General features: G+C 34.2%; 1 protein-coding gene and 1 long non-coding RNA gene across 2 annotated transcripts; both read right to left on the bottom strand.

Annotated features, from left to right (window-relative positions):
• Window positions 1-875: 875 nt before the first annotated feature.
• LOC124450950 lies at window positions 876-13,148 on the bottom strand. Its single transcript, XM_047001601.1, has 3 exons — window positions 13,029-13,148; window positions 5,933-6,030; window positions 876-5,767 (listed from the first exon to the last, which is right to left on the bottom strand). Exon 3 carries the CDS (start codon window positions 5,661-5,663, stop codon window positions 1,641-1,643), a length of 4,023 nt encoding a protein of 1,340 aa, XP_046857557.1. The 5' UTR covers window positions 5,664-5,767; window positions 5,933-6,030; window positions 13,029-13,148; the 3' UTR covers window positions 876-1,640.
• Window positions 13,149-20,902: 7,754 nt separating this feature from the next.
• Window positions 20,903-21,091, bottom strand: LOC124450980. The gene is made up of 2 exons (XR_006950295.1): window positions 21,055-21,091; window positions 20,903-20,979 (listed from the first exon to the last, which is right to left on the bottom strand). It is a non-coding gene; the product is annotated as an uncharacterized LOC124450980 (long non-coding RNA).
• Between the last annotated feature and the right edge of the window lie 2,786 nt (window positions 21,092-23,877).

Consider the following 23,877-nt stretch of genomic DNA (forward strand, 5'->3'; position numbering starts at 1 on the left):
TAAAGTCAGTTTTCATAGTCCAATGTAAATGTTCATACATACGTATGACGTTGTACATGTTCTTTTAATAACTTTATTTCTTTGTAGAATGTAGTCAGTTTCATAGTCTAATGTAAATGTTCATACATATGTATGACGTTGTACATGTTCTTTTAATAACTTTATATCTTTGTAGAATATAGTCAGTCTTCATAGTCCAATGTAAATGTTCATACATACGTATGACGTTGTACATGTTCTTTTAATAACTTTACATCATTCCTTTTATGGTCTAACCTCCATAATTAACCAATACAGTACAGACGTCATGGACATGCATTCTGAACATATTTCCCACTCTAAATTTAACCTTTTTAGTCGCGAATAGTAAAATCCTTCACATTACGAAGGTTGTAACAAGACCTGTTAGTTTAAAGTAAATGGTTTGAACCCGGGATTATCGTTACATGTTTGTTAACGTAGATCGTCCAGGTTGGTATAGTCCCGAGAAGGACTGTTTTTGTTGTTGTTGACTGACGTTTCGACAAACTTAGCGGTAGTCATCCTCAGACTCAAACTGAGCCTGGTTGACTGACGTTTCGACAAGGCTATTCTCGGGACTGGTATAGTCCATCAGCATTATGACAAATTCTATTTTAAAAAATAAAAATAGAAAGTGAAGTTTATCATTCTTCAATATTTTAATAAAAAAAAATCAATTCTTAGGTTCAAACGAACTTGTGTCAAAATGGTAAAAGCTTTATTCATTAATTTTCATCACAGTTATTGACATGACATCATGATATTTTTACATACGGGAATTGTTGACAGTATATAACATTTTCTGTCTTTAAGGTCATTTGTACATAATAAACCTACAGAAATGATCTCTCACATTTTTCAATAAATGACCATAAAACCCAATGACATGACATGACATCATGATGGTGTTTTATAAATGTGAATTTTTAACATCATACAAAACTTGTTTCCCCGATGTCAACATGCGTAAGGTAAATTTTATTTACAGTTTTTGAAAGAATGTTCAAAAAAAGTCACTGTATAATTTAAAGAAAATAATCTTCATCTACAACAACACCATATTGTCAAATGACTCACAATGAATGACTTGTCGACATTCTTTCATTTCTATGTAGTGAACGTTTAATATATAATAAAAATAACTAAATTATCAGACCATACAACATAAAGTAAACCATCAACATAAAGTTCATTCAGTTTCTCACTTTTGGTAATTTTCACATGTAAAACAAGCGACCATCCTTACGACAATCAACATCTTCGTGTGATATTCTCAATTTTATCACAACTTTGACAATGTTACAGTGTTCAATTCGCCAAATATAAATTTGAAAGTTGACGGGAATCATTTTGATGAAAAAGATCTTTACTTGACATCACAAAAAACTAATCTCTCTCTCTCTCTGTTCGTGATATTTTTACATAAAAACTGACAGTTTTTCCACGGTTAAAACAAAGGATATGAACAATTTTTTCTGCAATATTTTTGAGTTCGTTGTTGATACCATAAATAACTGTCCTTTTGTGATATAAAGAACTTTTTATGTTCGTTTTAAGTGATATGTAATGTTAGTAAATACAATAGATTAATATAACTAAAAAAGGTTGAATTAGTGGATTCATTTAGGTACAATGAGTTTTAAAAATTTAATTCCGCATCCATCATATGTTACTAAAGCTAAATTTCCTGTGTTGGAATGTATAGTTATAATAGACTTTAAACGATCTTTTTCGTCAAATTTAGTGCATATTTCACCACTGTTTAAATCTACAACATACAATGTGCCAAAAGATTGACCAATGAAATATGATTTATGTACGATTCTGCTAGACCATAAAAATTCATCGATACTATGCCAAATCGTACTCACGTCATTGTTTTTATGCACATTAATTACATAAATGCCAGTTCTCCGGTCGTGAAAGCCGTCTTGAAAAGAGAATGCAATGACCGCTTGGTTACTATCACTTAGAAAGCAACGGACTTTAAGACGAGTTAAAGTTCTCTCTTTCTGAACAAATTTTTCAATAAAAGACGTTTTGGGTAATTCTGCAGTATGCCAAGGTTTCAAGAAAAGTTCATTGTTGTTATTTCCCCATTTCCATAATGTGTATTCTGTTTTGTTTGAAGTTAAAATAACAGAATTATCAGGTGATACAGCTGCTGCTTTAATTTGAAAACTATCGACAGGAAGTCTTTTGTTGTATTGTATCTCACCCTTGGTCATTCTAACAACTTGAACAAACTTTTCTTTGTTAATACAAACTAAGACATCACCAAATGATAAGATTTCTTCAGGTTCAAATCCAATGTTTAACTGCTTCGTGTGTGTGGAATCTACAAAATTTTCAGACGAAGTTGATATCTTCGTAAGATGATCAGAACCATCCCATATCCACAGTAAACCATCTGACCACCAACATCCTAATGCATTCTTCAGTTGCATTGGTACAGTTTGAATAATAGTGCAACGTTCAATGCTCCAAATATGAATGTTGACGTGGTCACCAACAGCGAAAGCAGCAAAAAAAGATCCATCCGGTGAAAAACAACAACATTTAATTTCAAACTTCTCAAAGATAAATGAAGGTCTCCAAAGATGATCAGTTTTGAAAATTTTAAGCTTGGAAAAATACGGCACAACGTAAAATTCCTTAAACGAGATTGGATGGACTTTTCTTCTAAAATAGCTATCTAAACATGGACAGCTAACCTTTGGTAAACAAAACTTGATTATCCCTTGCTTGTTGTATTTTGTAAACTGAGTGATTACAGAAAGCTTTCGATTCTGGTTTGTATGATAAAGAATACAATCACGATAATGGTGTGTTATCATTAAATTTGGAAATTTTGAATCTTCATCAGAAAAAATATCAATTGCCAGTGGGAATTGAAAAACACACCAAGTCCTGCCGAATTCTGCAACAAAGAACTCTGAATATTTATCGGTGCATTGTAGTTTTTGGTAATCAACAACGCGGCGTCGATCGATTCTTTGCAAAGTTAATGAATTCCATGCAGTGAACACTTCTGCATGATGTTGGAAAGGAAAACAATCGTTTACATAATCTGCTGTAATAAACAAACCAGAATCTGAGAAAGAGCAATGATTAACGACATTATCTGACTGTAAACATGATAACAAACGTCCATTGTTAACGTCCCACAACTTTACTTCAGTTGATCTATCACTAGTTACCAGTCTATTTCCGGTAGGTGAAAAGGAGCAAAAAGGGATCATTTCAAGTGAAAAGTCCACTAATTTTGGATAGACATAGCTGTCATACAAGGAATGAGCGTTGTTGCCTAGAGTGCATCTTTTTGAAAATTCTGGAAGTTCAAAAATAGATATTTCATCATTTTTAAATCCTACAGCAAGAAGTTCTTCATTGGACGATACACAAAGAGATGTAACTTTAGCACGTAAGGAGACAGTCAAATGATGATGGTTTGTTAGATATGTTGATTCTAAATCCTCAAACCAAACAAACTTTCCTTGTCTCAATAAATCCCTTGCCAATAATCTACTTTCGTTACTGCAATGAATGCTGTTTGCAATAGTTTGTAAATAAAATAAGCCATTGTCTAACGAATTCAATAACTGAAACAAATGAATGTGTTGTTCCACAAGTTCATTATTTTTTAAGAAAGGTCGTACTTCCTGAAGGATTTTAAACAATTCAGACCAAATGGTATTCACGTTAATGTCTTTCACACACATTAACCTCGCACAAACCACTTTGACATCTACGACCCACCTAACGCCAACACATTCACCACTTTCTATCATATGATAGATTCCATTCTTTAAAGCATATTTAATCCTAGCAGTGTTCATCTGATCTTCAAAAATGTTCATCTTCTTAATTTGCTCAAACACTTTCTTACAAGCATGCCATAAGAACTTATGACCATTTTTTGGATTAACTGTAAACTCATGCTCTTCATAACCATCTGATTTTAACCAATCAATTAGAGATTTGTGATACACGGTTAAACAATCATCGTAAACTGGCAAAATTTGAGATAAAGGTTCAAAGATCTTACTGCTGACTTCAAACTTGATGTCACCAGAAAAACCTAAATAGCTAAACAGGAAAGTTAATGGTAAAAACTCCCGACAGGCAGCCAACAATTCAAGAAATTGCATAAAAGTAGTTTCTAAGATAACAGAATTTCTGGGAATTTCCTTCATTAACAATTCTTCTACTCTTTTGAATTGCTTTGTGTAAACACCGCTTAACCCACTAGGGACCAATTGTTGAATGTTTTTTTCAGTAAATTCAACATTTTCTTTCTTTAAGCTCAGTTGTGCGTGATAAGCATAAAGAAATGATCCCTCACATTTATTAACTAATGTTGATAGAACGTAGGGATCTTTCGGCACCCGATCATTTAACTGATGTCTCAAATACTTGTGCAGGTCGTCTTCGTTGTTTTTATCACGAGGACGAGTTGTAATTTCCACAGGATTCATGTCTTTCAACTCCTTTCGAACAGGAAGTTCTGGACGACTGGTGATGAAGATTTTAATCCATTTAGGTAGTCGGTCAAACTCTTCTGAAATCAATTCCAACAGTTCACTTTTGCCATCAACTTGGCTTTCATCTAAGGCATCAATCACCAAAAGCATTGGTTCATGATCCTCCAATGAATGCAATGGATTATTTAATAAAACAAGGAAAGCATCGGTGATCGACTCTTTGGAATTGTTTCTCTGTAATTCTTCTTTCAGCTTACTTTTAAAATTTGATATTGTATCACACATGCTACTAGCCAATGATTCTATCAATACTCGAGGATTTCTATAATCTGATCTATTATATCTGCAGAAATGAGAAGCAGCAAGTTTCTTTATTTCAGAATATCGTCGACACACCTCAGCAGCAAACACACTTTTTCCAACGCCAGGACCGGCAATCAAAATCATGACATTAGAAACATCTTCGTTTTTGTCGGTAAACCAATTGTCAAGTTTTTCAAATAACCATTGTCTAGTACGTAATAAGTATTTCTTGTTAAGCTCTTTTAAAAGACCATTGAAATTACACTTTCTAAGCTTCTGAAGATCTGAGCATATTTTGTCCTGTAGCATTTCTACATCATCAGGACTGAGGGGAGCTTTCTTTGCTTCATCTATTTCGGTTTGTTGAATACCCAGAGCAACCAATGATTTTGAAATTTCCTTCCACAAGTGCTCAAACTCACTGTCATCTACAGTAGTTGTTGTTATGTGACCGTACACTTTGTTTCGATAATACTTTATTCTTGCAATATTTGCTGAAATTGAGGTATCTGAAGGTGAAGGATTATCCCATCCACCATTTGGCGGTGCAAGTCTACATATATTTCTCAATAAGACAGTCAATAATGAGATGTCAAATTTTTCAATGTCAGGTGATGAGCCATTTGACGGGTAAAGAAGCTCCCATTGCTCTTTACTGATGACCCTTTTGTTTTTAAGCAAAGTCAATTTATTCATTGTTGAAAGATCTTTAAGTTCATTGATCAAACTTGATGATCGAAAGTTAAAACTAAATTGCAATGTTGTTTTCAAAGCTTGGGTGCCTTTATTTATCAAAAGTTTACTTAAACGAGATCCATTTGCCTCAATCTTCAGTTTATCAGGTGGTGAAGCCATTTTCAAACAAGAAATTTATTTAGAATATAATGTTGTGAATACTCTGACTTACTTTAATGAAGAATCTTTGGTTTTAATCGTGAAGCCTTTGTTTGAACTTCAAACTAAACACCAAAAAAAATAATGGTACAAAAATTAGTAACAAAATTTAAAAATTAAATAAATCAACGGCCAACTAAAATTTATAAAACGTTAGTAAAATCTGTGATAAAATATATAGAGTATCTAAATATTGTTTTAAAATTGATGTTTTGTAAAATTTTACTCACCAATTATTAGAATAGAAAATAGGCCAAAATTTATCCAAATATTGATCCAAATGGCCATTTCTCGTCGAAGTTTGAGTTTCCAAAGCAAAGATCAGTAGCTATAGTCAGACAATAGTTGGTATTACTTGAGTCAGTTATTTTCAAACGAATAAAAGGATCATTAAAAAAATACATAAATTATGTTGAATTTTTTGTGGTTTTAACCGTTTTGTGCTCATAAAAATTGGAAAAACTGAAAAACAGCAAAAGAATTAAGCAACAGACAGTTTTTCTGGCAACGTGACCTGCTTGTTGTAAATTGTATCAATTTATCAATAATAATATGGACGATGTAAAACTTATCAGTATAAAATAGTATACGGGAAGAAATTTTCATAAATAATAAAAACAAGAGAAGTATCTTTCTCTTTCTGTAAACACGAACATTACTAAAGAAGTAAGAGCATGGTAAAACGGGAACTATTTACGTTAAATTACGCACATGCATTTGTCATGGGAAGTTTAAAGCATTGAGTTGCTGAGGAAAACCTTCTTTCCAATCGTTGCAAAGAGGAAACTTTGTAATTTTATATTGTTGAATGTTTAGTATATATAGAGGCTGCAAACGCTGTTTCCGGTTGTTTCAATACGCATTTTAATGGTCGCATTTTATCGACGCATTTGATTAATGCATTGTAACGCATGGAGTTGAAGTCTTGAAGAGATGAATTGGATAAGCATTTTTTGATTTTAATATTCGTGGTAATAAACCAACGCTTGTCGTCAAAAGAATCGTGATTTAGCATCCCGCACAACAGAACGTTAGGTTGTGCGACAATGGCACTATAAATCTATAATTCTATTTCGTCACTGTTCTACGTCACTGGGAAGTCATGTGAGATAGAGCGCGCGATATCAAGATAAGTTCAAGCGTAGATTTCACAGTGATCAGTTACAAAAAGTTCTTTTCCACATTATATTACAAATTTTTGAATTATGGCTTCTACAAGTGAAGAGTATACCACAAAAGATGATGTCGGAGATGAAGCAGCACTCCTGGGTTTTGCTGAACACGATAAACAAAATGACATGATGGAAGAAAGCAAAGAAGTGCAAGTCACATCAAAGAATTTGAAGGTGGCAATCGCCCTTCGTAGGATGAGTGAAGCAATGACTGCAATGAGTGAATCACTCATGTTAATGCATTAAACGTCAGTATCCTCTACAGTAGAATCTACTCGTAAAAGCAAAGCAAGTGCTTTAATCCCTAAATCAGGGCATGATGCAGATTGTGAAGTCTTGTTCGCACTATACGAAGAACCTTCGACCAAGAGCAATTCTGAAACAGAACAACTAGCAATGGACCCGTTGCTGGAAGATATTTCGCAAACTCTGGATGAAACTGAAAAAATTTCACCAATCGTCAACGAGAAGCTCGCCTCAATTATCAACCAGCGTTGGCTGAATAAGCTGAGCGACGAGCAATTGAAGGAAAAACAGGCTAAATATTTTAGACCTAAGAACTGCATCGCCTTATTGTACCTAAGGTAAGCCCCGAAATTTGGGGGGAATTAGACCGCACAGCTAAAGGGCGTGATTTACAATAGAGTGCCATTTAATCAGCTCTGACGAATGTCGGTCATATAGCAGCACAAACCACCAATGATCTGTTCGTTGCCGCAATAACAGCTGCGAACTGAATATTGATAATCTTGTTCGTATGAACGCTGATATCATAGCGATCCTGGGACATGTAAGTTTTGAATTGTCTCAACGACGACGTGATGCTATACGTCCCAATAGAGAATTTAGTACTTTATGCGCATCACATGCTCCCTTTACGAAATATTTGTTTGGAGATGAATTGCAAACCCAAATTAATCACATTCGCACATCCAACAAGATTGGCAACGCGACAACAAGCTCTTCTAATACCACTTGGCAGCAACACTCCAAACAACTTAAACGACAATGGCACCCTTTTTTATCTCGTCATCAGGGAAACGCCCCCTATCGGTCGAAGAGGAACCAATTCGAGAAGAAACGATCGGACACAATGAACGATCGCAAGTAGAAAACACTGAATTTTTAAGAAATTTTAAGACTTTACAGGTAAACCAGTATTCTTCTTTTGTACCCACGCTAATAGCGTATTTAAACAAAAGCTTGGAGACCTATCATGCTGGCAGCATATCAAATTTTTTAAGAGCATGGGAAACACTCACCTCTGATAAGGAAATCTTAGAGGCAGTGTCTGGACAAAAAATTGAATTTGACACAATTCCAATTCAAAGAGCTTTACCCAAGCAAATGCAGCTACCCGGGGTTTAAATGAACAATATTGATTTAGAAATAAACAAATTACGCAAAAAAGGCGTTTTGCAGATTTCTCACCCTGAATCAGGGGAATTTGTATCTCCATTTTTCACTTGCCCCAAAAAAGACGGTTCTTTTCGCATGATTCTTAATCTGAAGCCCTTAAACAGGCATGTCAGATATCGCCATTTTATAATGGAGTGTGTTTGGTCAGCTATTAGGATTATGAAACCAAATTGTTTCATGGCATCCATCGATCTCAAACATGCTTACTATTCCGTACCTATTCACCCAGCATATCAAAAATTCCTCAAATTTTGGTGGAGAGGGAAACTATATAAATTTGTCTGTTTTCCTAACGGCCTAGCCATCTGCCCACGAAAATTTACAAAACTCCTCAAACCTGATTTTTCAAATTTACGTCAAAAAGGACATATTTTCGTTGGATTTATTGATGATACTTGGCTGACAAACGACACATATGCTTCATGTTTTCGGAATATTCGAGATACCATCTGCTTATTTAGTGAAGGGGGGGGGGGTTTACGTACATCCGGATAAGTCAGTTTTAGTTCCCTCACAATTAATTACTTATTTGGGTTTCCGACTCAACTCAGCTCTTATGCGAATATCTGTGACGACGGAACGAGCTGAGAAGATAAAACGCATGTGTCATGAGCTGCTAAAAGCTTCTCACCCAAAAATAAGCGATGTTTCTCGAGCTTTGAGCACTCTCACTTCGAGTCTCCAGGGCGTAATGTACGGTCAGTTCCGTTATCACAGGCTGGAAATGGATAAAAGCAATGCGTTTAAGTTATACCGGGGTAATTTTGACAAGACAATTACCCTGTGTTCAGAGGCCATACATGATTTACGATGGTGGCAGTCATCAATATGTAAGACTTACAGGCAAATTACTCACAATGAACCCAGCATATGCCTAACAACAGATGCGTCGTTGACAGGTGGGGCTGCTCCCTAAATGGTGTATGTGCAGGGGATAGCTGTACGCCCTTGGAGGCTTCAAATCACATAAATTATTTGGAAATTCTTGCGGTATTGTTTGCCCTTGAATCGTTTTCTTCAGAACAAAAAGGTCAGCATGTTAAGGTATTAATTGATAATACTACCGCTGTAGCTTGAATTAACCAAATGGGCACATGCCACTCAAGGTCTATTCACAAGTTGACATGCAATGTCTGGACCTGCTGCATTTCGTATGATATTTGGTTGACAGCAGCGCACATTCCAGGATAACAAAATGTCACTGCTGATCGAGAATCTCAAATATCACGCAGAGAAACAAAATGGCAGTTGAACTTGACTCTGTTTACGTGCGCCATTCAAAAACTAGACGTAACTCCGTACCTTGATTTGTTTGCGTCAAGGTTGAATAATCAAGTGAAACCCTATGTTTCAAACCAACCTGACCGTATACTATATCTGTCAACGCCTTTACGATATCGTGGGCAAATTATACTTTTTATGCGTTCCCGCCTTTTAGCATAATTTCGCAAGTGTTACAAAAAATAGTACAAGATAAAAGCACAGGACTAGTCTTAGTCCCTAACTGGCCAACACAAAGTTGGTGGCCAGCTTTAATGCAGATGCTAATAGCACATCCTTTTGTTATACCTAGAGGAAGAATGACTTTAACTCTTTCAGGTCATCCGGATCAAATCCACCCTCTATATACAAAACTGGAGATACTACTTTGCCATTTATCGGGGAACTCCTCTCTGACAGAGGCATTTCACCAGAGGCTTCTCAAGTCATCCAGCAATCTTACCAACAAGCAATATTCCACATACCTTAACCGTTGGCGACAATATTGCAACGCAAACAATATCGATCCTTTCGCATCCTCTGTAGAAGAGGGCATTAATTTTCTTACAATATTATACCAGGAAGGTTTATCCTACAGCGGTATTAATACTGTATGGAGCGCCTTATATACTATCGTAATGCTACCAAGTGGCATCTCGTTTGGTAGACATCCGCTTGTTGTTAGGTTTGTTAAAGGTGTATTTGTTGCAAGACCAGCTTTTCCTAGATATGCCATTGTCTGGATGTTTCAATGGCATTCAAACATCTTCGAAATCTCCACTATCCGAAAGATCTCAGTTTGAAATCATTAACAATAAAAAGTGTAATGCTTTTAGCTTTATTATCTGGTCAACGATGGCAAACACTTCATGCATTAGATATTTCTCATATGGAGAAGAAAAAAAATCGAATAGTTTTTCATGTGTACCGACTGCTCAAAACATCTAAACCTGGTAAGCATGCTGCTCCATTAGGATTTCGGTTTTATCGACCAGAGCTTGGGTTATGCGTATTTAATTATTGTCCCTATTTCTAAATTCCACTGCACCTATACGAAATGGTGCAAGAGAACTCCTAATGAGCTATTAAAAACCTTATCATTCTGTCACTTCAGCGACCATTTCCCGATGGTTAAAATACGTGTTAAAAGATGCTGCTATAAATACAGAGGTTTGCAGTGCACACAGTACTAGAACTGCATAAACTTCTGCGGCAAACGCATTGAATATTTCTTTGGACACTATTATGAATGCAGCTACATGGCGTAATGAACAAACTTTTCAAACATTTTATAATATGCTAATTGAGGCGAAGAACTTTGGAAATGATCTACTTTCTGCCATTTGTGAGACATGAAATGTGAAATTTCAATTATTGTATTTTGTTATTACTTATTGCTCATATCCACATTGTTTTAAAATCTCACATGACTACCTAGTGACGTAGAACAGTGACGAAATAGAATTAGAAAATTAAACGAGACTTACCTGAAGTCAAAGTTTGATTGAAATTCTATGAGTTACTGTTCAGGAACTCGGAAGTCACACACCCAACTAATAACTTACTTCTTTTCAAATGATTTTAAATGCTACTTGCCTCCCAATATGTATAAAGACATTCACAAATTTTTTAAAAACTGATCTTGATATCGCGCGCTCTATCTCACATGACTTCCTAGTTCCTGAACAGTAACTCATAGAATTTCAATTAAGCTTCGACTTCAGGTAAGTCTCGTTTAATTTTCGAATTGGACATGTTCCCCTCAACATAAATTTTTACGTACTCCCATTTTTCTATAGACAAGTATAGTTTGTATAACTCTCGCAAAATAAAAGTTCTGGCACCCACACGCATTTTTTGGTATTATTGACAGTATATGTCTACTAGATACATACAGAAAATGTATTTTTGACATAATCGAAGTAAACCTTAAAAATGTTAAACAAACATGATCATAAACAAAATTGTGAAAGCTCACTTTGTTGTATGAATCAACATTTCACAAAAAGTAGATTCAGTCGCGTTGTTCCTCTGTGTGTATATATACATTCATTCTGTTTGTAACATTTGCTTTATTTTCTAATTTCCTTACTTTCAACATAAATGGTTTGTTCAATACAATCATCAACCTTTTTCAAGACACACAGAGTTTAGTCAAAAGTGGCGTCGGCAAAGAAGGGAGGTGATGCATAATTGGACATGTTCTACCCCTTCTACATAAATTTTCACGTATTCCCATTTTTTCTATGGACAAGTATATTTTGTATAACTCCCGCAGCATAAAATTTCTGGTATCCGCAAGCAACGTTTGGTATTATTGACAGTAGATGTTAACTAGATACATACAGAAAATGTACTTACAACTAGATAGAAAATGAACAAACAACAAACAAAACAACAGAATATAAGTAAAGTATTATTACCGATTGTTCACGTTTATATCCAGATCGCAATGATTCGTATATTTTCCATAAACGGTTAGAAGTACTGATACTTTACGCGTTCGTAAGTTTACATTAATAAAAATATTGTTTCGATTCTTGGGGACTGGCACTAGTGTTAGTTACAGTTTATAAAGAAAAAGGCAGCATCATACATAAAGAAAATGTTGTCATGTTATTCTGCTTTTCCCCATACTTTTGAACAGGTTTTACTGTCCTTTACCATCCAGCTTATTGTCAATAGTTAAAAAATTGGTATATCAACTTAGATACGATTTCCCATGCATGTTTATTCATACTTCATCTAGATGTTTCTTTAGCTAATTTGTTAAGTCGGTAATGTAGATATAAAATCTCGCTTTACTTTTGTATTCACTCTTTCTCTGAGTAAATACATTCTTCCTGTGTTCAACATTTGCTTATTTTACAAATGTTCTTACTTTTAAAATGAGTAATTTGCTCAATACAATCAACAACATTTTGCTAGACACACAAAGATTAGTCAAAATTGGCGTCAGCAAAGAAGGGAGGTGATGCATGATTGGACATGTGCCCCTCCCTAAATAAATTTTTACAGATCCCCCATTTTGCATCGACAAGTATAGTTTCTAAAGAAAAATTCAGCGTCCTACATGTAGAAAATGTTCTTATATTATTCTGCCTACACCATACTTTTGAACAGGTTTTACTGTACTTTACCATGCAGCTTATTGTCAATAGTTAGAAAGTTGGTATATCAACTTATAATTATATCAATATAATTTCTCTTGAATGTTTTGTCATACATTATATACATGTTATGTAAAGTTTCATAGCAAATTTGTTATGTCAAGTAATATAGTTTTAGAAACTCCCTTTACTTTGGACAAATTAACTTCGTTTTAGCAATAAGACTTCATATATGACGACCGTGAAGACAAAATTATGCTTGCTTTAGTTCTTTACATGTGACATACTTTACAAAGACGACAGATTTAATATAAAGAACGCGACCACATACATATCAGTTAAAAAATGATGATCATAATTCATACCTTACTGTTACATCAATCTTGTATTCATGTAAGTTTTGTTACATAAACACATTTAAATAACGAACCAAGATGAAGAGTGAGTCAGAATCTCCTTCAGCAAACCGTATTATAAAACATTAATGACATCTATGTAGAACATTCTAGTTATATAACTAAGTATACATCACTGACTAAAAACAATTGTTATGGAAATAAAAATACATAAATAAGAATCTCATGCAGAGTACATAATAACATTGAGATTAGTCAAATTCCAAGGGACTACTGCTAAATCTTATAAAGTTTCACAAGTTTTAACTCAGGAATAGAGAATCACTTATCTAAGACAAGATTTGAATGCAAATGATTAAGACACGATTTTCGAAACTGTGAATGGATTTTTTCCCCTTGCTTAATCAAAAATTCCATAAATGTATATTCTTGCATAAGTCAGTTCTTATTATAAAGAACCTTTATTATTGAATAAACCATTGTAACTTACGAATACATTTCAAACATCAACTGCATGCATTATAATTACTTAGCTATGAGAAAGAACACTGTCGATACAACAGTAAAGGATGCAATGAAAATAGTCATTAAGATAATGCAAGTCTCAGATGTGCAGTGACGCTGAGAAGCACATTGTAGTTTAAAAATCTCAATCTCTAACTATCTATTATCAAGATTAATCTCTGTGTATTTCGTGTTATCATTTCTCTCTATATCATTGGGAATGTATTTGATATAGGCATAAAACATCTCACTTCATGGTAGGGGAGAAAATTGTCGAATGGTGTGTGCTAATATTATTGTGCTAAGCGTATTACCGTCAGTAATGTAAAAATTCGTCACATTGCTCATGTTTAAAGCAATATTTTAAGTAAAAAAGACTTCTTAGTGAAATAAAAGAATCATGGAATTTTCATGATGTACGCAAATCACACCACCATACTGTATAAAATCATCTTTATTTTCTCGCTGAGTCGGTTGATGAAGAAGAATAAAAAAATTTGTCTTAGAAGATCTGACTGAGCAGAAAACTTGTGTACATATTTTTTTCAAAATGTAGGCCATTATATTTATTAAACGCAGTGTTTTGGGAAATATACCCAAAGGCCAAGAAATAAAAAATAAATGTGAATATTCATGATAGCTACAATAAATAATGTTATGACAAATGACTTCGCTTGGCCCTAAATATGGACACTGTTTTTTTTCCAAAACAAAACGAAATGGGAGGGAAAACCGGTGGATCCGGTAAAAAACCTTCCAATAAATAAAATGATCAAAATTTAGAAAAATTTCTTTAAATTTTTGTTGTTTTCAAGATGTTTCATATTTTTGTTGTTTTCAATGATCCCGATGATCTACTTTAACATGCAGCGTAGTCAGATCGTAGCTTCGTCGTTCGTATCTTAAATTCACAAAGCGACAAAAAAAGCGTCGACAAAAAAGCGGCGACAAAAAATTCGGCCGACTACGCTATTTATTGACACCACAAATATTTTGGGTTTGAACAAAAGAAACGAAAACTTTAGTAGAGAACAAAAATTTGAGTGTTAATAAAAATTTTAATGAACAGACGAAAAAATAAAAACTAATAGCAGCTCATACATAAATGATATAAAAAATTTATTCAGTACGTTCGACCTGATCATTCACCTACCAATATATATGAAAAATGAAATGACTAAAGGGATGTCGTGACTTGCATACAAATTATTTTTGATGTCTACTAAATTTTATTCGATCAAAATTTCTATGTCGCTTTATTAAGACCTTCATTAATAGCTGGCTTTCACTCGTGTGTTTTGTCCGAAAATTTAACAATTGTGAAAATTTAGTTTTACGGAAATTTTTAACGGTTGAATTTAAAAATTCGTTATACTGATTAATGGTATGCATAACGAAAGTCGCAAGTGGGAATCTTTCAATAAGGACGCTTGTTTCTTCGTGCTTCTGTCCAACTTGATCGTTCATTCAATGTCTAGTTATTACGTCTACAGACATAGCTACTCTATAAAAAAACACATAATAAATGTCAGCATAATGAATGAATAAGAACAGAAATTATATATTTTGAAAAGAACAAAACTTTAATACCTGATTTTCTAGCATTGTCCTGCTCCGACGGATCCAGGCGTCTTAGTGGGTCTCTTCCACTTTTTTTACAGCGCAGTTTTTACGAGTTTATCGTAACGTGTATATCGTAACATTTTTATCTTAAAAATTCAATGAACCCTTCTTGCAGCATTGCAATTTTGTTTATAAACGTTTAATAAAATTAATAAAAGTAGCGAGTGAAAGCCAGCTATTTTCTCACAGCAATTGACATCTTTCATTGACATTTTTTTTAATTAATTTAAGTGTTTTTCATGGTTATAGTTCAAATTATAAAAATAGAACATCGGGATCCTTTTTGAATATATCCCAAGCCGTTACTCATAGCTATAAGTTAATTTTAATACTTATCTACTCAACTTACAAACCACAAGACATAGATCATGTTTTTCCACTCGCGTATATGATGAGACAACTGCGGGACATTCTGAAGATATCATGGCGGGACAAGATCGCAAATGCTAAGATTCTCCGTCTGACTGACCTGCCACACATGGCTGACATGCTGATTCAAAAGAATTTAAGATGGATTGGTCATGTCCATCGTATGGAGAGATCTCGTTTACCACGCCAGCTATTGTACAGCCAACTAGTAGAAGGGAAACGAAACCAAGGCCGACCTCGACTCAGACTCAAAGATGTCATGAAACGAAATCTAAAGAGGAGAGACATCAACGTGACAACCTGGAAGCAACTGGCTGATAACAGACCGGCCTGGAGAGCTTCAATCCAACCATAGAACAGTCCTCGTCGTTTACGACTGACTGCATGATGATGATGATGACACAAAGTAATCGACGTAACCAATAAAGGGGCTACTGGTATTATGAATTACCATTTCGATAGATTACTGTTTACAATGCACTCTTATGGTAACTTCAAGTGAAGGAAAAGGGATCACTTCAATACCCCAGTTATATCATCACTCAAAGAATGCTTAGTGCAGATTTGATCTTCTATGAATGTCAGCTGACCACCTAAGGTGGGCTCATATAACAATGGGGCCCATCATCATTATATGAACAAACAACTGACATCCACAAAGAATCCAAACTACAAATGAACATTCTTGGCCATGAATCACCATGACACATGAGTAATGACAAACTAGTAAGGGTAATTGAAGTGAATGACACAGGTGGTTAAGGGACTTTCACAACTCCATCCATGTGGGATCTACAATATAAGAAAATATGAAACACATGTACGACATTTCGTGCTGAAGAACTCTTCATATGACGTTACTTTGCGTTTTTAAATTCTTAATCAGATATATTGAGAATGAGCAAATTGTTATATGTTTTCTGTTTGACTATCCAAATGCTAGAACATTCACCAACATTGAACGAATAGCTTTAGTTGGTTAAGTTTGAAAGATGTAACAAGTTTCAAACGATCAAAGGCTTAACATCGTTATCAAAGCATTTTACACTGAAAGCTTCCATATTACGAGGCCTACCATTAAGACTAGTTGATTATTCCATGCAACTCATACTTCAGTAATCCGTCAATAAAAAGACAAAATTCACCTTTCTTTCTACAACGTTTAAGTGACTAAGTTCTTGTTGTTAACATTTGCTTAATTTACGTCATGATTAAAATTTTTTTTGTAATTGGCTCCTTAGGAGCTTTTCACTTTTCAGTAAGACATTAAGTAATCCTTCTACGTATTTGAACAAAAAATTCATTAGAGTCTACAATCTTTTTTTGCGTTTTAATGTCGGTATGCAAAGCAAAGATGCAATATGTTGTAGGTTAAGATTCATGAGACGATAATGAATTTATAAACTAGACTTTAATCTTGTCCAAATATTCATTGAATCTTCAATCATATGTTGCTAAGTTAATTTTAGGAGAGAATTTAAGGGCATTCTGTTTTCCCCGAGGTTCTACTACTAAAAATATAGTAGAGAATCGTAGAAAATGAGCAAAAAACAATTACGGCTCTCGTTCATTGCAAGTCTACACCTTAATCTATGAAAACTGCTCTTCTATGCATTGAGAGTTTCACAAGAGCAATAGAGATAAATTCAAATACAAAATATCATTTATCGTCAGTTTAGTCACTTACATTTGTAGTTTCCAGCCGTCGGATCTATTTTCATACATGATTTTGAAACAGGTAACTTCGTGTGTATCATATTTCATAACGGTTTTCCTCTTTCAAATTTCTTTTTGCTGCTGCTATCAACATTTAGGATGTGATACTGATAGTATATATCTGTACATCGTGGCATTCAAATGTTTAAATGTGTGTGGTATTTCCTTGTTCAGGAGCATTCAGATATTGGCGGTCTTGATTTTTTATCAACACGTTTAAGTACATCTGTAATCAATTGAGACGTGTTTTGGTAACTTGTCTTCGAGGAGAGTTGAAGGCAACAACTTTATTTTGCTTGACACAATCACTAATCTTTATACTTGTCATCTATTTGTAAAGTCTTGTTCCATCTCCTATGAACAACATCTGCCTTCCATGACGCCTCGTGGTTTATATGTGGCTTGAAGTGAAAGGTATCTTTATAAATAGTGTTAAGCATGTCATTATATGTATTTGTTCCGCATGATTGTTTAACCCTTTGGGAGCCGTGCCTTTTCAAAAGTTCTTACACATCTCGTTTGGTGATTGTTGCCTGTGAGCAACAACGGTCTCTATAGGGTTAAAATTCATTGTTTGTACTGGAACAAATTACCGGATAACTATAAAATCTAATTTTTAAAAATAAAACGTATTGTTGCCAAACAAAAGAACCATGCTCTCCCTTCATTAATATAAGTGAATGCTGGTAACAATTGACCATTTTTCAGCGATATTGCGTCAATTGTTTATTAATTAAATTATTCAGCACATTAAATAACGCTAATATTATAATTTTGGGCTAGAAGATATTGGTGACGTCAATCAGAACGCCTTTAAACCAGTCTCAGAACCTTAACTTAGCCATACATGACTGCAAGATTCAATGAAGATTTCGTCAAAATTAAAGTCTAGTTTTTAAATTCATTAAGGTCTAATGAATCCTAACCTACTCTACAACATCATGCATCGTTACTTTGCATAACGACATCAAAACGCAAAAGAAATCGTAAGACTCAAAACGATTTTTATATTTAAACGCGTTGAATGAGGTCAAGACGTGGTCCCTTATATTGACAACTACAGATTAAAAGATTTGGTTACAAAATCCTAGTTTAAAGATGATTTCTTTTGTTTTTATTCAAATTGTAAAAATAGACCACCGTGATCCTTCATAATAACCTCATATTAATGCAAACAAAATTTAACACTTATGAACTCATTTAAGTTCTATAAAACCTGGATCATGTTTTTTCATTCTCTTTTGCATTTGCCTGTTTTCATCTTCATAGAAGAAAGTCATTATAGAAGGTAGTCAGTTTTCATCTTCCAATGTAAATGTTCACACATACGTATGATGTTGTACATGTTCTTTTAATAACTTTATATTATCCATTTATGATGTAACCTCCATATTTAACCCTTACAGTACAGATATCAGGGACCATCCTTTTTGAACAAATTTGCCACTATAGGTTAAACCTTTTAGTGGCGAATAGTAAAACCATTCACAAAACAAAGATTATAACCAAACCTTTTGATTTCTGCCATAAATTTCTTACTTCGCCATTAAATACACAGCCCTTACATTTCATTTCTACAAAATTAAACGGACCTGACTTACGTTAAAGCTCAAAATAGGAAGAAAACAGTTGGGCAAATCAGGGGTGCGATGTGTCCCAGATTTTTTATGTCCTTACGTCAGATCCGCATTTACGCATCTTACATGTTCCAATAGGATTGACGATATGGCAAAGGGCAGCCAATAAACTAATTAAATATACAGCAGCCAATGGTACAGGGAAGTGGCCCTACTGTTGTATATTCCTTTACTGTGGATATGCTGACCAGAAGCAAACAAGAAAAAACTTATATAAACACTATTGAGTGCTTTACAACAAATAGTGTTTTGTATAGACAACTGAAAATTACGTGCAAGAGCTAGAAGAGTTGTTTGCAACATATTTAGGTCGGGTTGCGTTTGCCTAAGTATAAAGATAATTTAAGATTGATGAAGAATTGAGATATTTTTAGTGTCTAAGGTAGAGAAGCAGGAGCGAGTGTATTTAGATTTTTTGTTCATTAAATTATTAACTTAATAAACATTGTATTCTCTTTAATGAACAGAAGATTGCTTAAGCTCTCTATCGGCGAAATTAGAACTGGCAATCCAAATGAATTCAAATCAGACTCTGGTCCCTGAAATAAGGAACTTTAAGGATCTGAATGAAAAGCATCAAGCATGTGATCACCATTTCCTTGAGCCATTAACATCGTTGTGATCTTCTTTTCAAATGGCCATGTTTGTAGAGCATCGTAATCACAATATAAATTTTTATAATAATATGATATAAGTCTGAATAAATCCCAAGGCATACCTTTCCTTCTATCGTCATTTATTTTCGTACATGATTAAAAAAACTAAAAAGTATCGCATCTCACAAACAATTGTAAGCTTTAGAGATATGGTATCGTTCTCTTTTATGATACGAGAACGATACGCGTATGATACGAGAACGATACGCGTATGATACGAGAACGATACGCGTATGATACGAGAACGATACGCGTATGATACGAGAACGATACGCGTATGATACGAGAACGATACGCGTATGATACGAGAATGATACGCGTATGATACGAGAACGATAGGCGTATGATACGAGAACGATACGCGTATGATACGAGAACGATAAGCGTATGATACGAAAACGATACGCGTATGATACGAGAACGATACGCGTATGATACGAGAACGATACGCGTATGATACAAGAACGATACGCGTATGATACGAGAGCGACTTGTATGATTCGCGTATCATACGCAAAATTATGTTAACAAATACGCGAGCGGTACTGTAAAAGCTGTAAAAGGGGGTGGGGTAAATATAACCACCCTCAATGTGTCATGCAAAGAAGGTCAATAAGACATACTTGAATTAGTTCAAAATGGAGAATCATGGACGCAGAGCAACAAAATATTGTGTAAGGACAATATTTTTCAGAATGGCCCAAGCTGTCATGTCTGCCATCACCTGCAATGACCACTGTTTTCTTCTGCTTCTTAATTGTTTCCAACATGGCCAGCTTGTATTTCCTCCTATGGATCCTGACCATTGGGAAAAGCAATTGCTGATAAAGAAATATCAAATGAATATAAAAAAACACAACTTCAAACTTTGGTAATCAGGAAAATCAAAACAACCCACTTACCCTTTGATGTTTAAAGAATGTGGTCAAAGATATGCCTTAAAGACCCATGTGTGTGAATAATCAAAGTACCTTGCTAGTAGAAGCTCCAGACAATAAAATGTCAAATGAGAGGAGAAAGTTTCCCATTGGAATACGGGAACCTGACAGGAATAATTGTCACTTCCAGTTGTGCTCTCTATTTTTACAACTAAGGTTGCCACATGACATGTTTATATCTACCATAGTACCAACTTTTGATACTTCAACTATTGGCTGATCAGTACCACATGATGGGTATACTTTAAACAGGAGCAACAGCTGTGGCAAGGTGACAATAAACTTTGGTTGCTTCCTGAGGTTGCTTTCTTCTTTGTTCACCTTTATTGTTAGAACAATACATGTATATATTTTATTTTGTCTGTTGAGAGACACAAATAAACTGATTGATAACACTGGAAGACTAAATAATGCATACGTACAGCACATTCATACTCTTTTGACTGGTTTGTTTCATCTTCAGATTCTAGCTCTTCACTTTGGGAAGAATCTGTTTCAATGTCATAGTTGTCAGAACCTATGGACCATATTTATATGTTAATAAAATTTGTGGTATATAATTTCAGCTATTAGCATTGAAATCAAACTTCACCTTCATTTTCCATCTCACTACCAATGTCAATATCCATATTCATGCTATCCTCATCACTATTATCTTGCTTTTCTTCCTCATTCTTATTATCCACCTTGACACATTTTACTACTGTTCCAACCAGTTTACGTAATTTCTTTTTTTCTATGAAATCATGATATACACAGGTGTTACAATACTCATATTTTAGTAATTTAATTGCAGCCATATATCTATTTAAATGACATAAAGACACTACAAGACTATATGCTCTTAAAGAAACCAAATTGAATGTAATGAAAAAATATGGTATCAACTGCAAAAATTAAATTTCCATCACAAAATCTTTGACGAATTTAAAACAAGCTTCCTTCTTCGAATTTATCAGTCTCACGCGGATTATATATAGGATTCAAAACAAAAATCCTTACCTGTCTACGATTCCTTTCAGAAGGCGCACTTTCTTTCATCAGTCTTTCTGAGAAAGAACAGAAAAAAAAAGCGAACACACCAACTTCGACAGACACCAGTCTACTTGTTTCCCCTTGCAAACTAGTAAGGGCCAAATCTTCATGTGGTGAAGCGAGCAAATGCTCGACATCTTTGATATGGGGCACTTTGCTCGCTTTAAAGCGACAAAATCTAGCCACTTTTCCCTCCTTTTCTATTTTATAGGATGTTCTGATCCATAAAAAGAAATGCGGTAAAGTCCTATGACCTTTTCCGGGCAAGGAACGCAAGAATAGCCAGCAACTATACAGCGATTAGGCATATCAAACGCTGAAATGTTACTTACATGACGTCACGCTTTCCTTAAATGACCGCGTAGTTCCAGTCTATTACCAGGAAACCAAGCGACTCAAATGGCCAGTTTTTTTATGATTTTAATTGAGTGTAGCACGAGAACTATTTGTCCAACGAAGAAAAAAATTGGTATAACGTTTTACACCACGTTAATTCAGTATATAAAAAAATCCCATAAGCTTTATATACACTTTAAGTGAACGATTTCAAGATATTAATCAGTTCGAGTTTTTATATCTTGTAAATCTTAAACTATTTACTACATGGAACGGCATAATTCTACAGGAGAAGATCAATCTTCTCAAAGATAAATATTGTCCTCTTTTTGACATTCCTACTTTAGAGAGTCAACTTTCCTTTATTTACAATGACAAGGACTTTCACAAAGAGTGCAGCAATGAGGTGCTGAAATACATCTACAAATTTTAATCTTCAGTCGAGTTTACGTCAAGCGGTAAATTTGTTAAAATTGAATGGTGTCTTGGTAGTGGCAAATGCTTCAGTAGAGTGGTCGTTTTCTTGCTTCAAAAGGGTAAAAAGCTATTTGAGGAATAGAATGGGTCAAGGTCAGCTTTGCTCTTTGTGTAGAATATCTATTCATTGAACAAGATATCATTGAACAAAAAGAAGAATCAGGCAACACATTGTCATAGGAAAGGCATTTATGGCTATACCTATATTTAAAATAATTATGTTCTCAGTTATAATTTTATTGGCAAATGTATGTGGTTCAGTCTGAAAACAAATTTTTTTGAAATTCATTCACTCGGAAGAAGTCTTTAAAGTAAAGAAAATGATTTTTTTCTTTTTATGTAGTTTATGTGTAGAAAAGAATAGCCATTTTTCATGACATATAATAGTACATACGAATGCTTCAATTTGATTGAATGAAATTTTGGCTTTCTAAAAATGTTCATAATGGTTATTGACACTTCCATCAAATTTTCAGGGTAAATGGGATTATAATTTACATTCGTTTCCCTCAAGTGAAAGATGATCCTCTAGCTGGTGGATAGTGAATTTCAGCGGGTGGTTTATCAGCTTTATCTACCGCTTCATAAGTTATAAAGCATACATATTTACTAAATGGTATAAAATATCCTTTACAATTCAGCCAATGTTATACTTGGAAATGTACAATTACTTATGACGTTTAATGTGCCCATGACATGAAAATTTTTATGTTTGCAATCACCAGAACTTTTAAAATGACAGTGTACTTTCTAAAACAATTAATGATTATCTCTTTTCCTAATAAAAATTTTTCTAATACTCTTCATTTTCCTGACAACTTTCGGTTGATACTAATAGGCAGCATTTTATACCATTAAGCACGCCACAACAAAGGGAACTATGTCCTTGTGAAGTAAAGTATCGTTAAATATACCTAATACTCCTAACTCTCATTATGCAATGTGACGTCACAAGTTAGATGAATCGGACATAGCATAAATCTCAATATCTCAAGAATTAAAAGTGATCTGCATAAACTGTTTTAGAAAGTACACTGTCATTTTAAAAGTTCTGGTCATTGCAAACATAAAAATTTTCGTGCCATAGGCTCTTAAAAAAGCATACTATTTGGTTTGTAAACGAAAACAAAATAATTTATAGTCTTGTGAAGATTAGTTACTATTACAAGCCAATCCTCGCTGCCAAAGTCAAACACGGTTGTACAATCAAGAAAATCTAGCTTTCATATGTTACAAATCATTGTAAAATAAGAACATTTCAAAAATCTTAATGAAATAGATGCAGTACACTCTAGAATAAATCCAAACAACTTAAGAGGCAAAAATGTCAGCCTTCGTCAATTCAAGATAAATCTTTCGCATTTATTATACATTATATAAATCGTGTTGTTTTTAATGTTTGCAACGTTGTGTTTAAAAGGCTGCAGTAACTGGAGAAAGTTGTAGCATTGTCCTTTGTCATTTAGAAGTTATTTACGTTCTTTTGTTGTTATAGTATGCCATTTGCGAAGTTAATTCAATGAAATAAAAAAGCCCAAAAGCTCAAAATTTATATAAATGATTTAAA

This window comes from Xenia sp. Carnegie-2017, unplaced genomic scaffold, assembly GCF_021976095.1.
Source record: "Xenia sp. Carnegie-2017 unplaced genomic scaffold, XeniaSp_v1 HiC_scaffold_24, whole genome shotgun sequence".
Lineage (NCBI taxonomy): Eukaryota > Metazoa > Cnidaria > Anthozoa > Malacalcyonacea > Xeniidae > Xenia > Xenia sp. Carnegie-2017.

Bases quoted from the DNA above. Each gene is read 5' to 3' on its own strand.
- LOC124450950 (XM_047001601.1), bottom strand. From the start codon at position 5,663: ATGGCTTCACCACCTGATAAACTGAAGATTGAGGCAAATGGATCTCGT.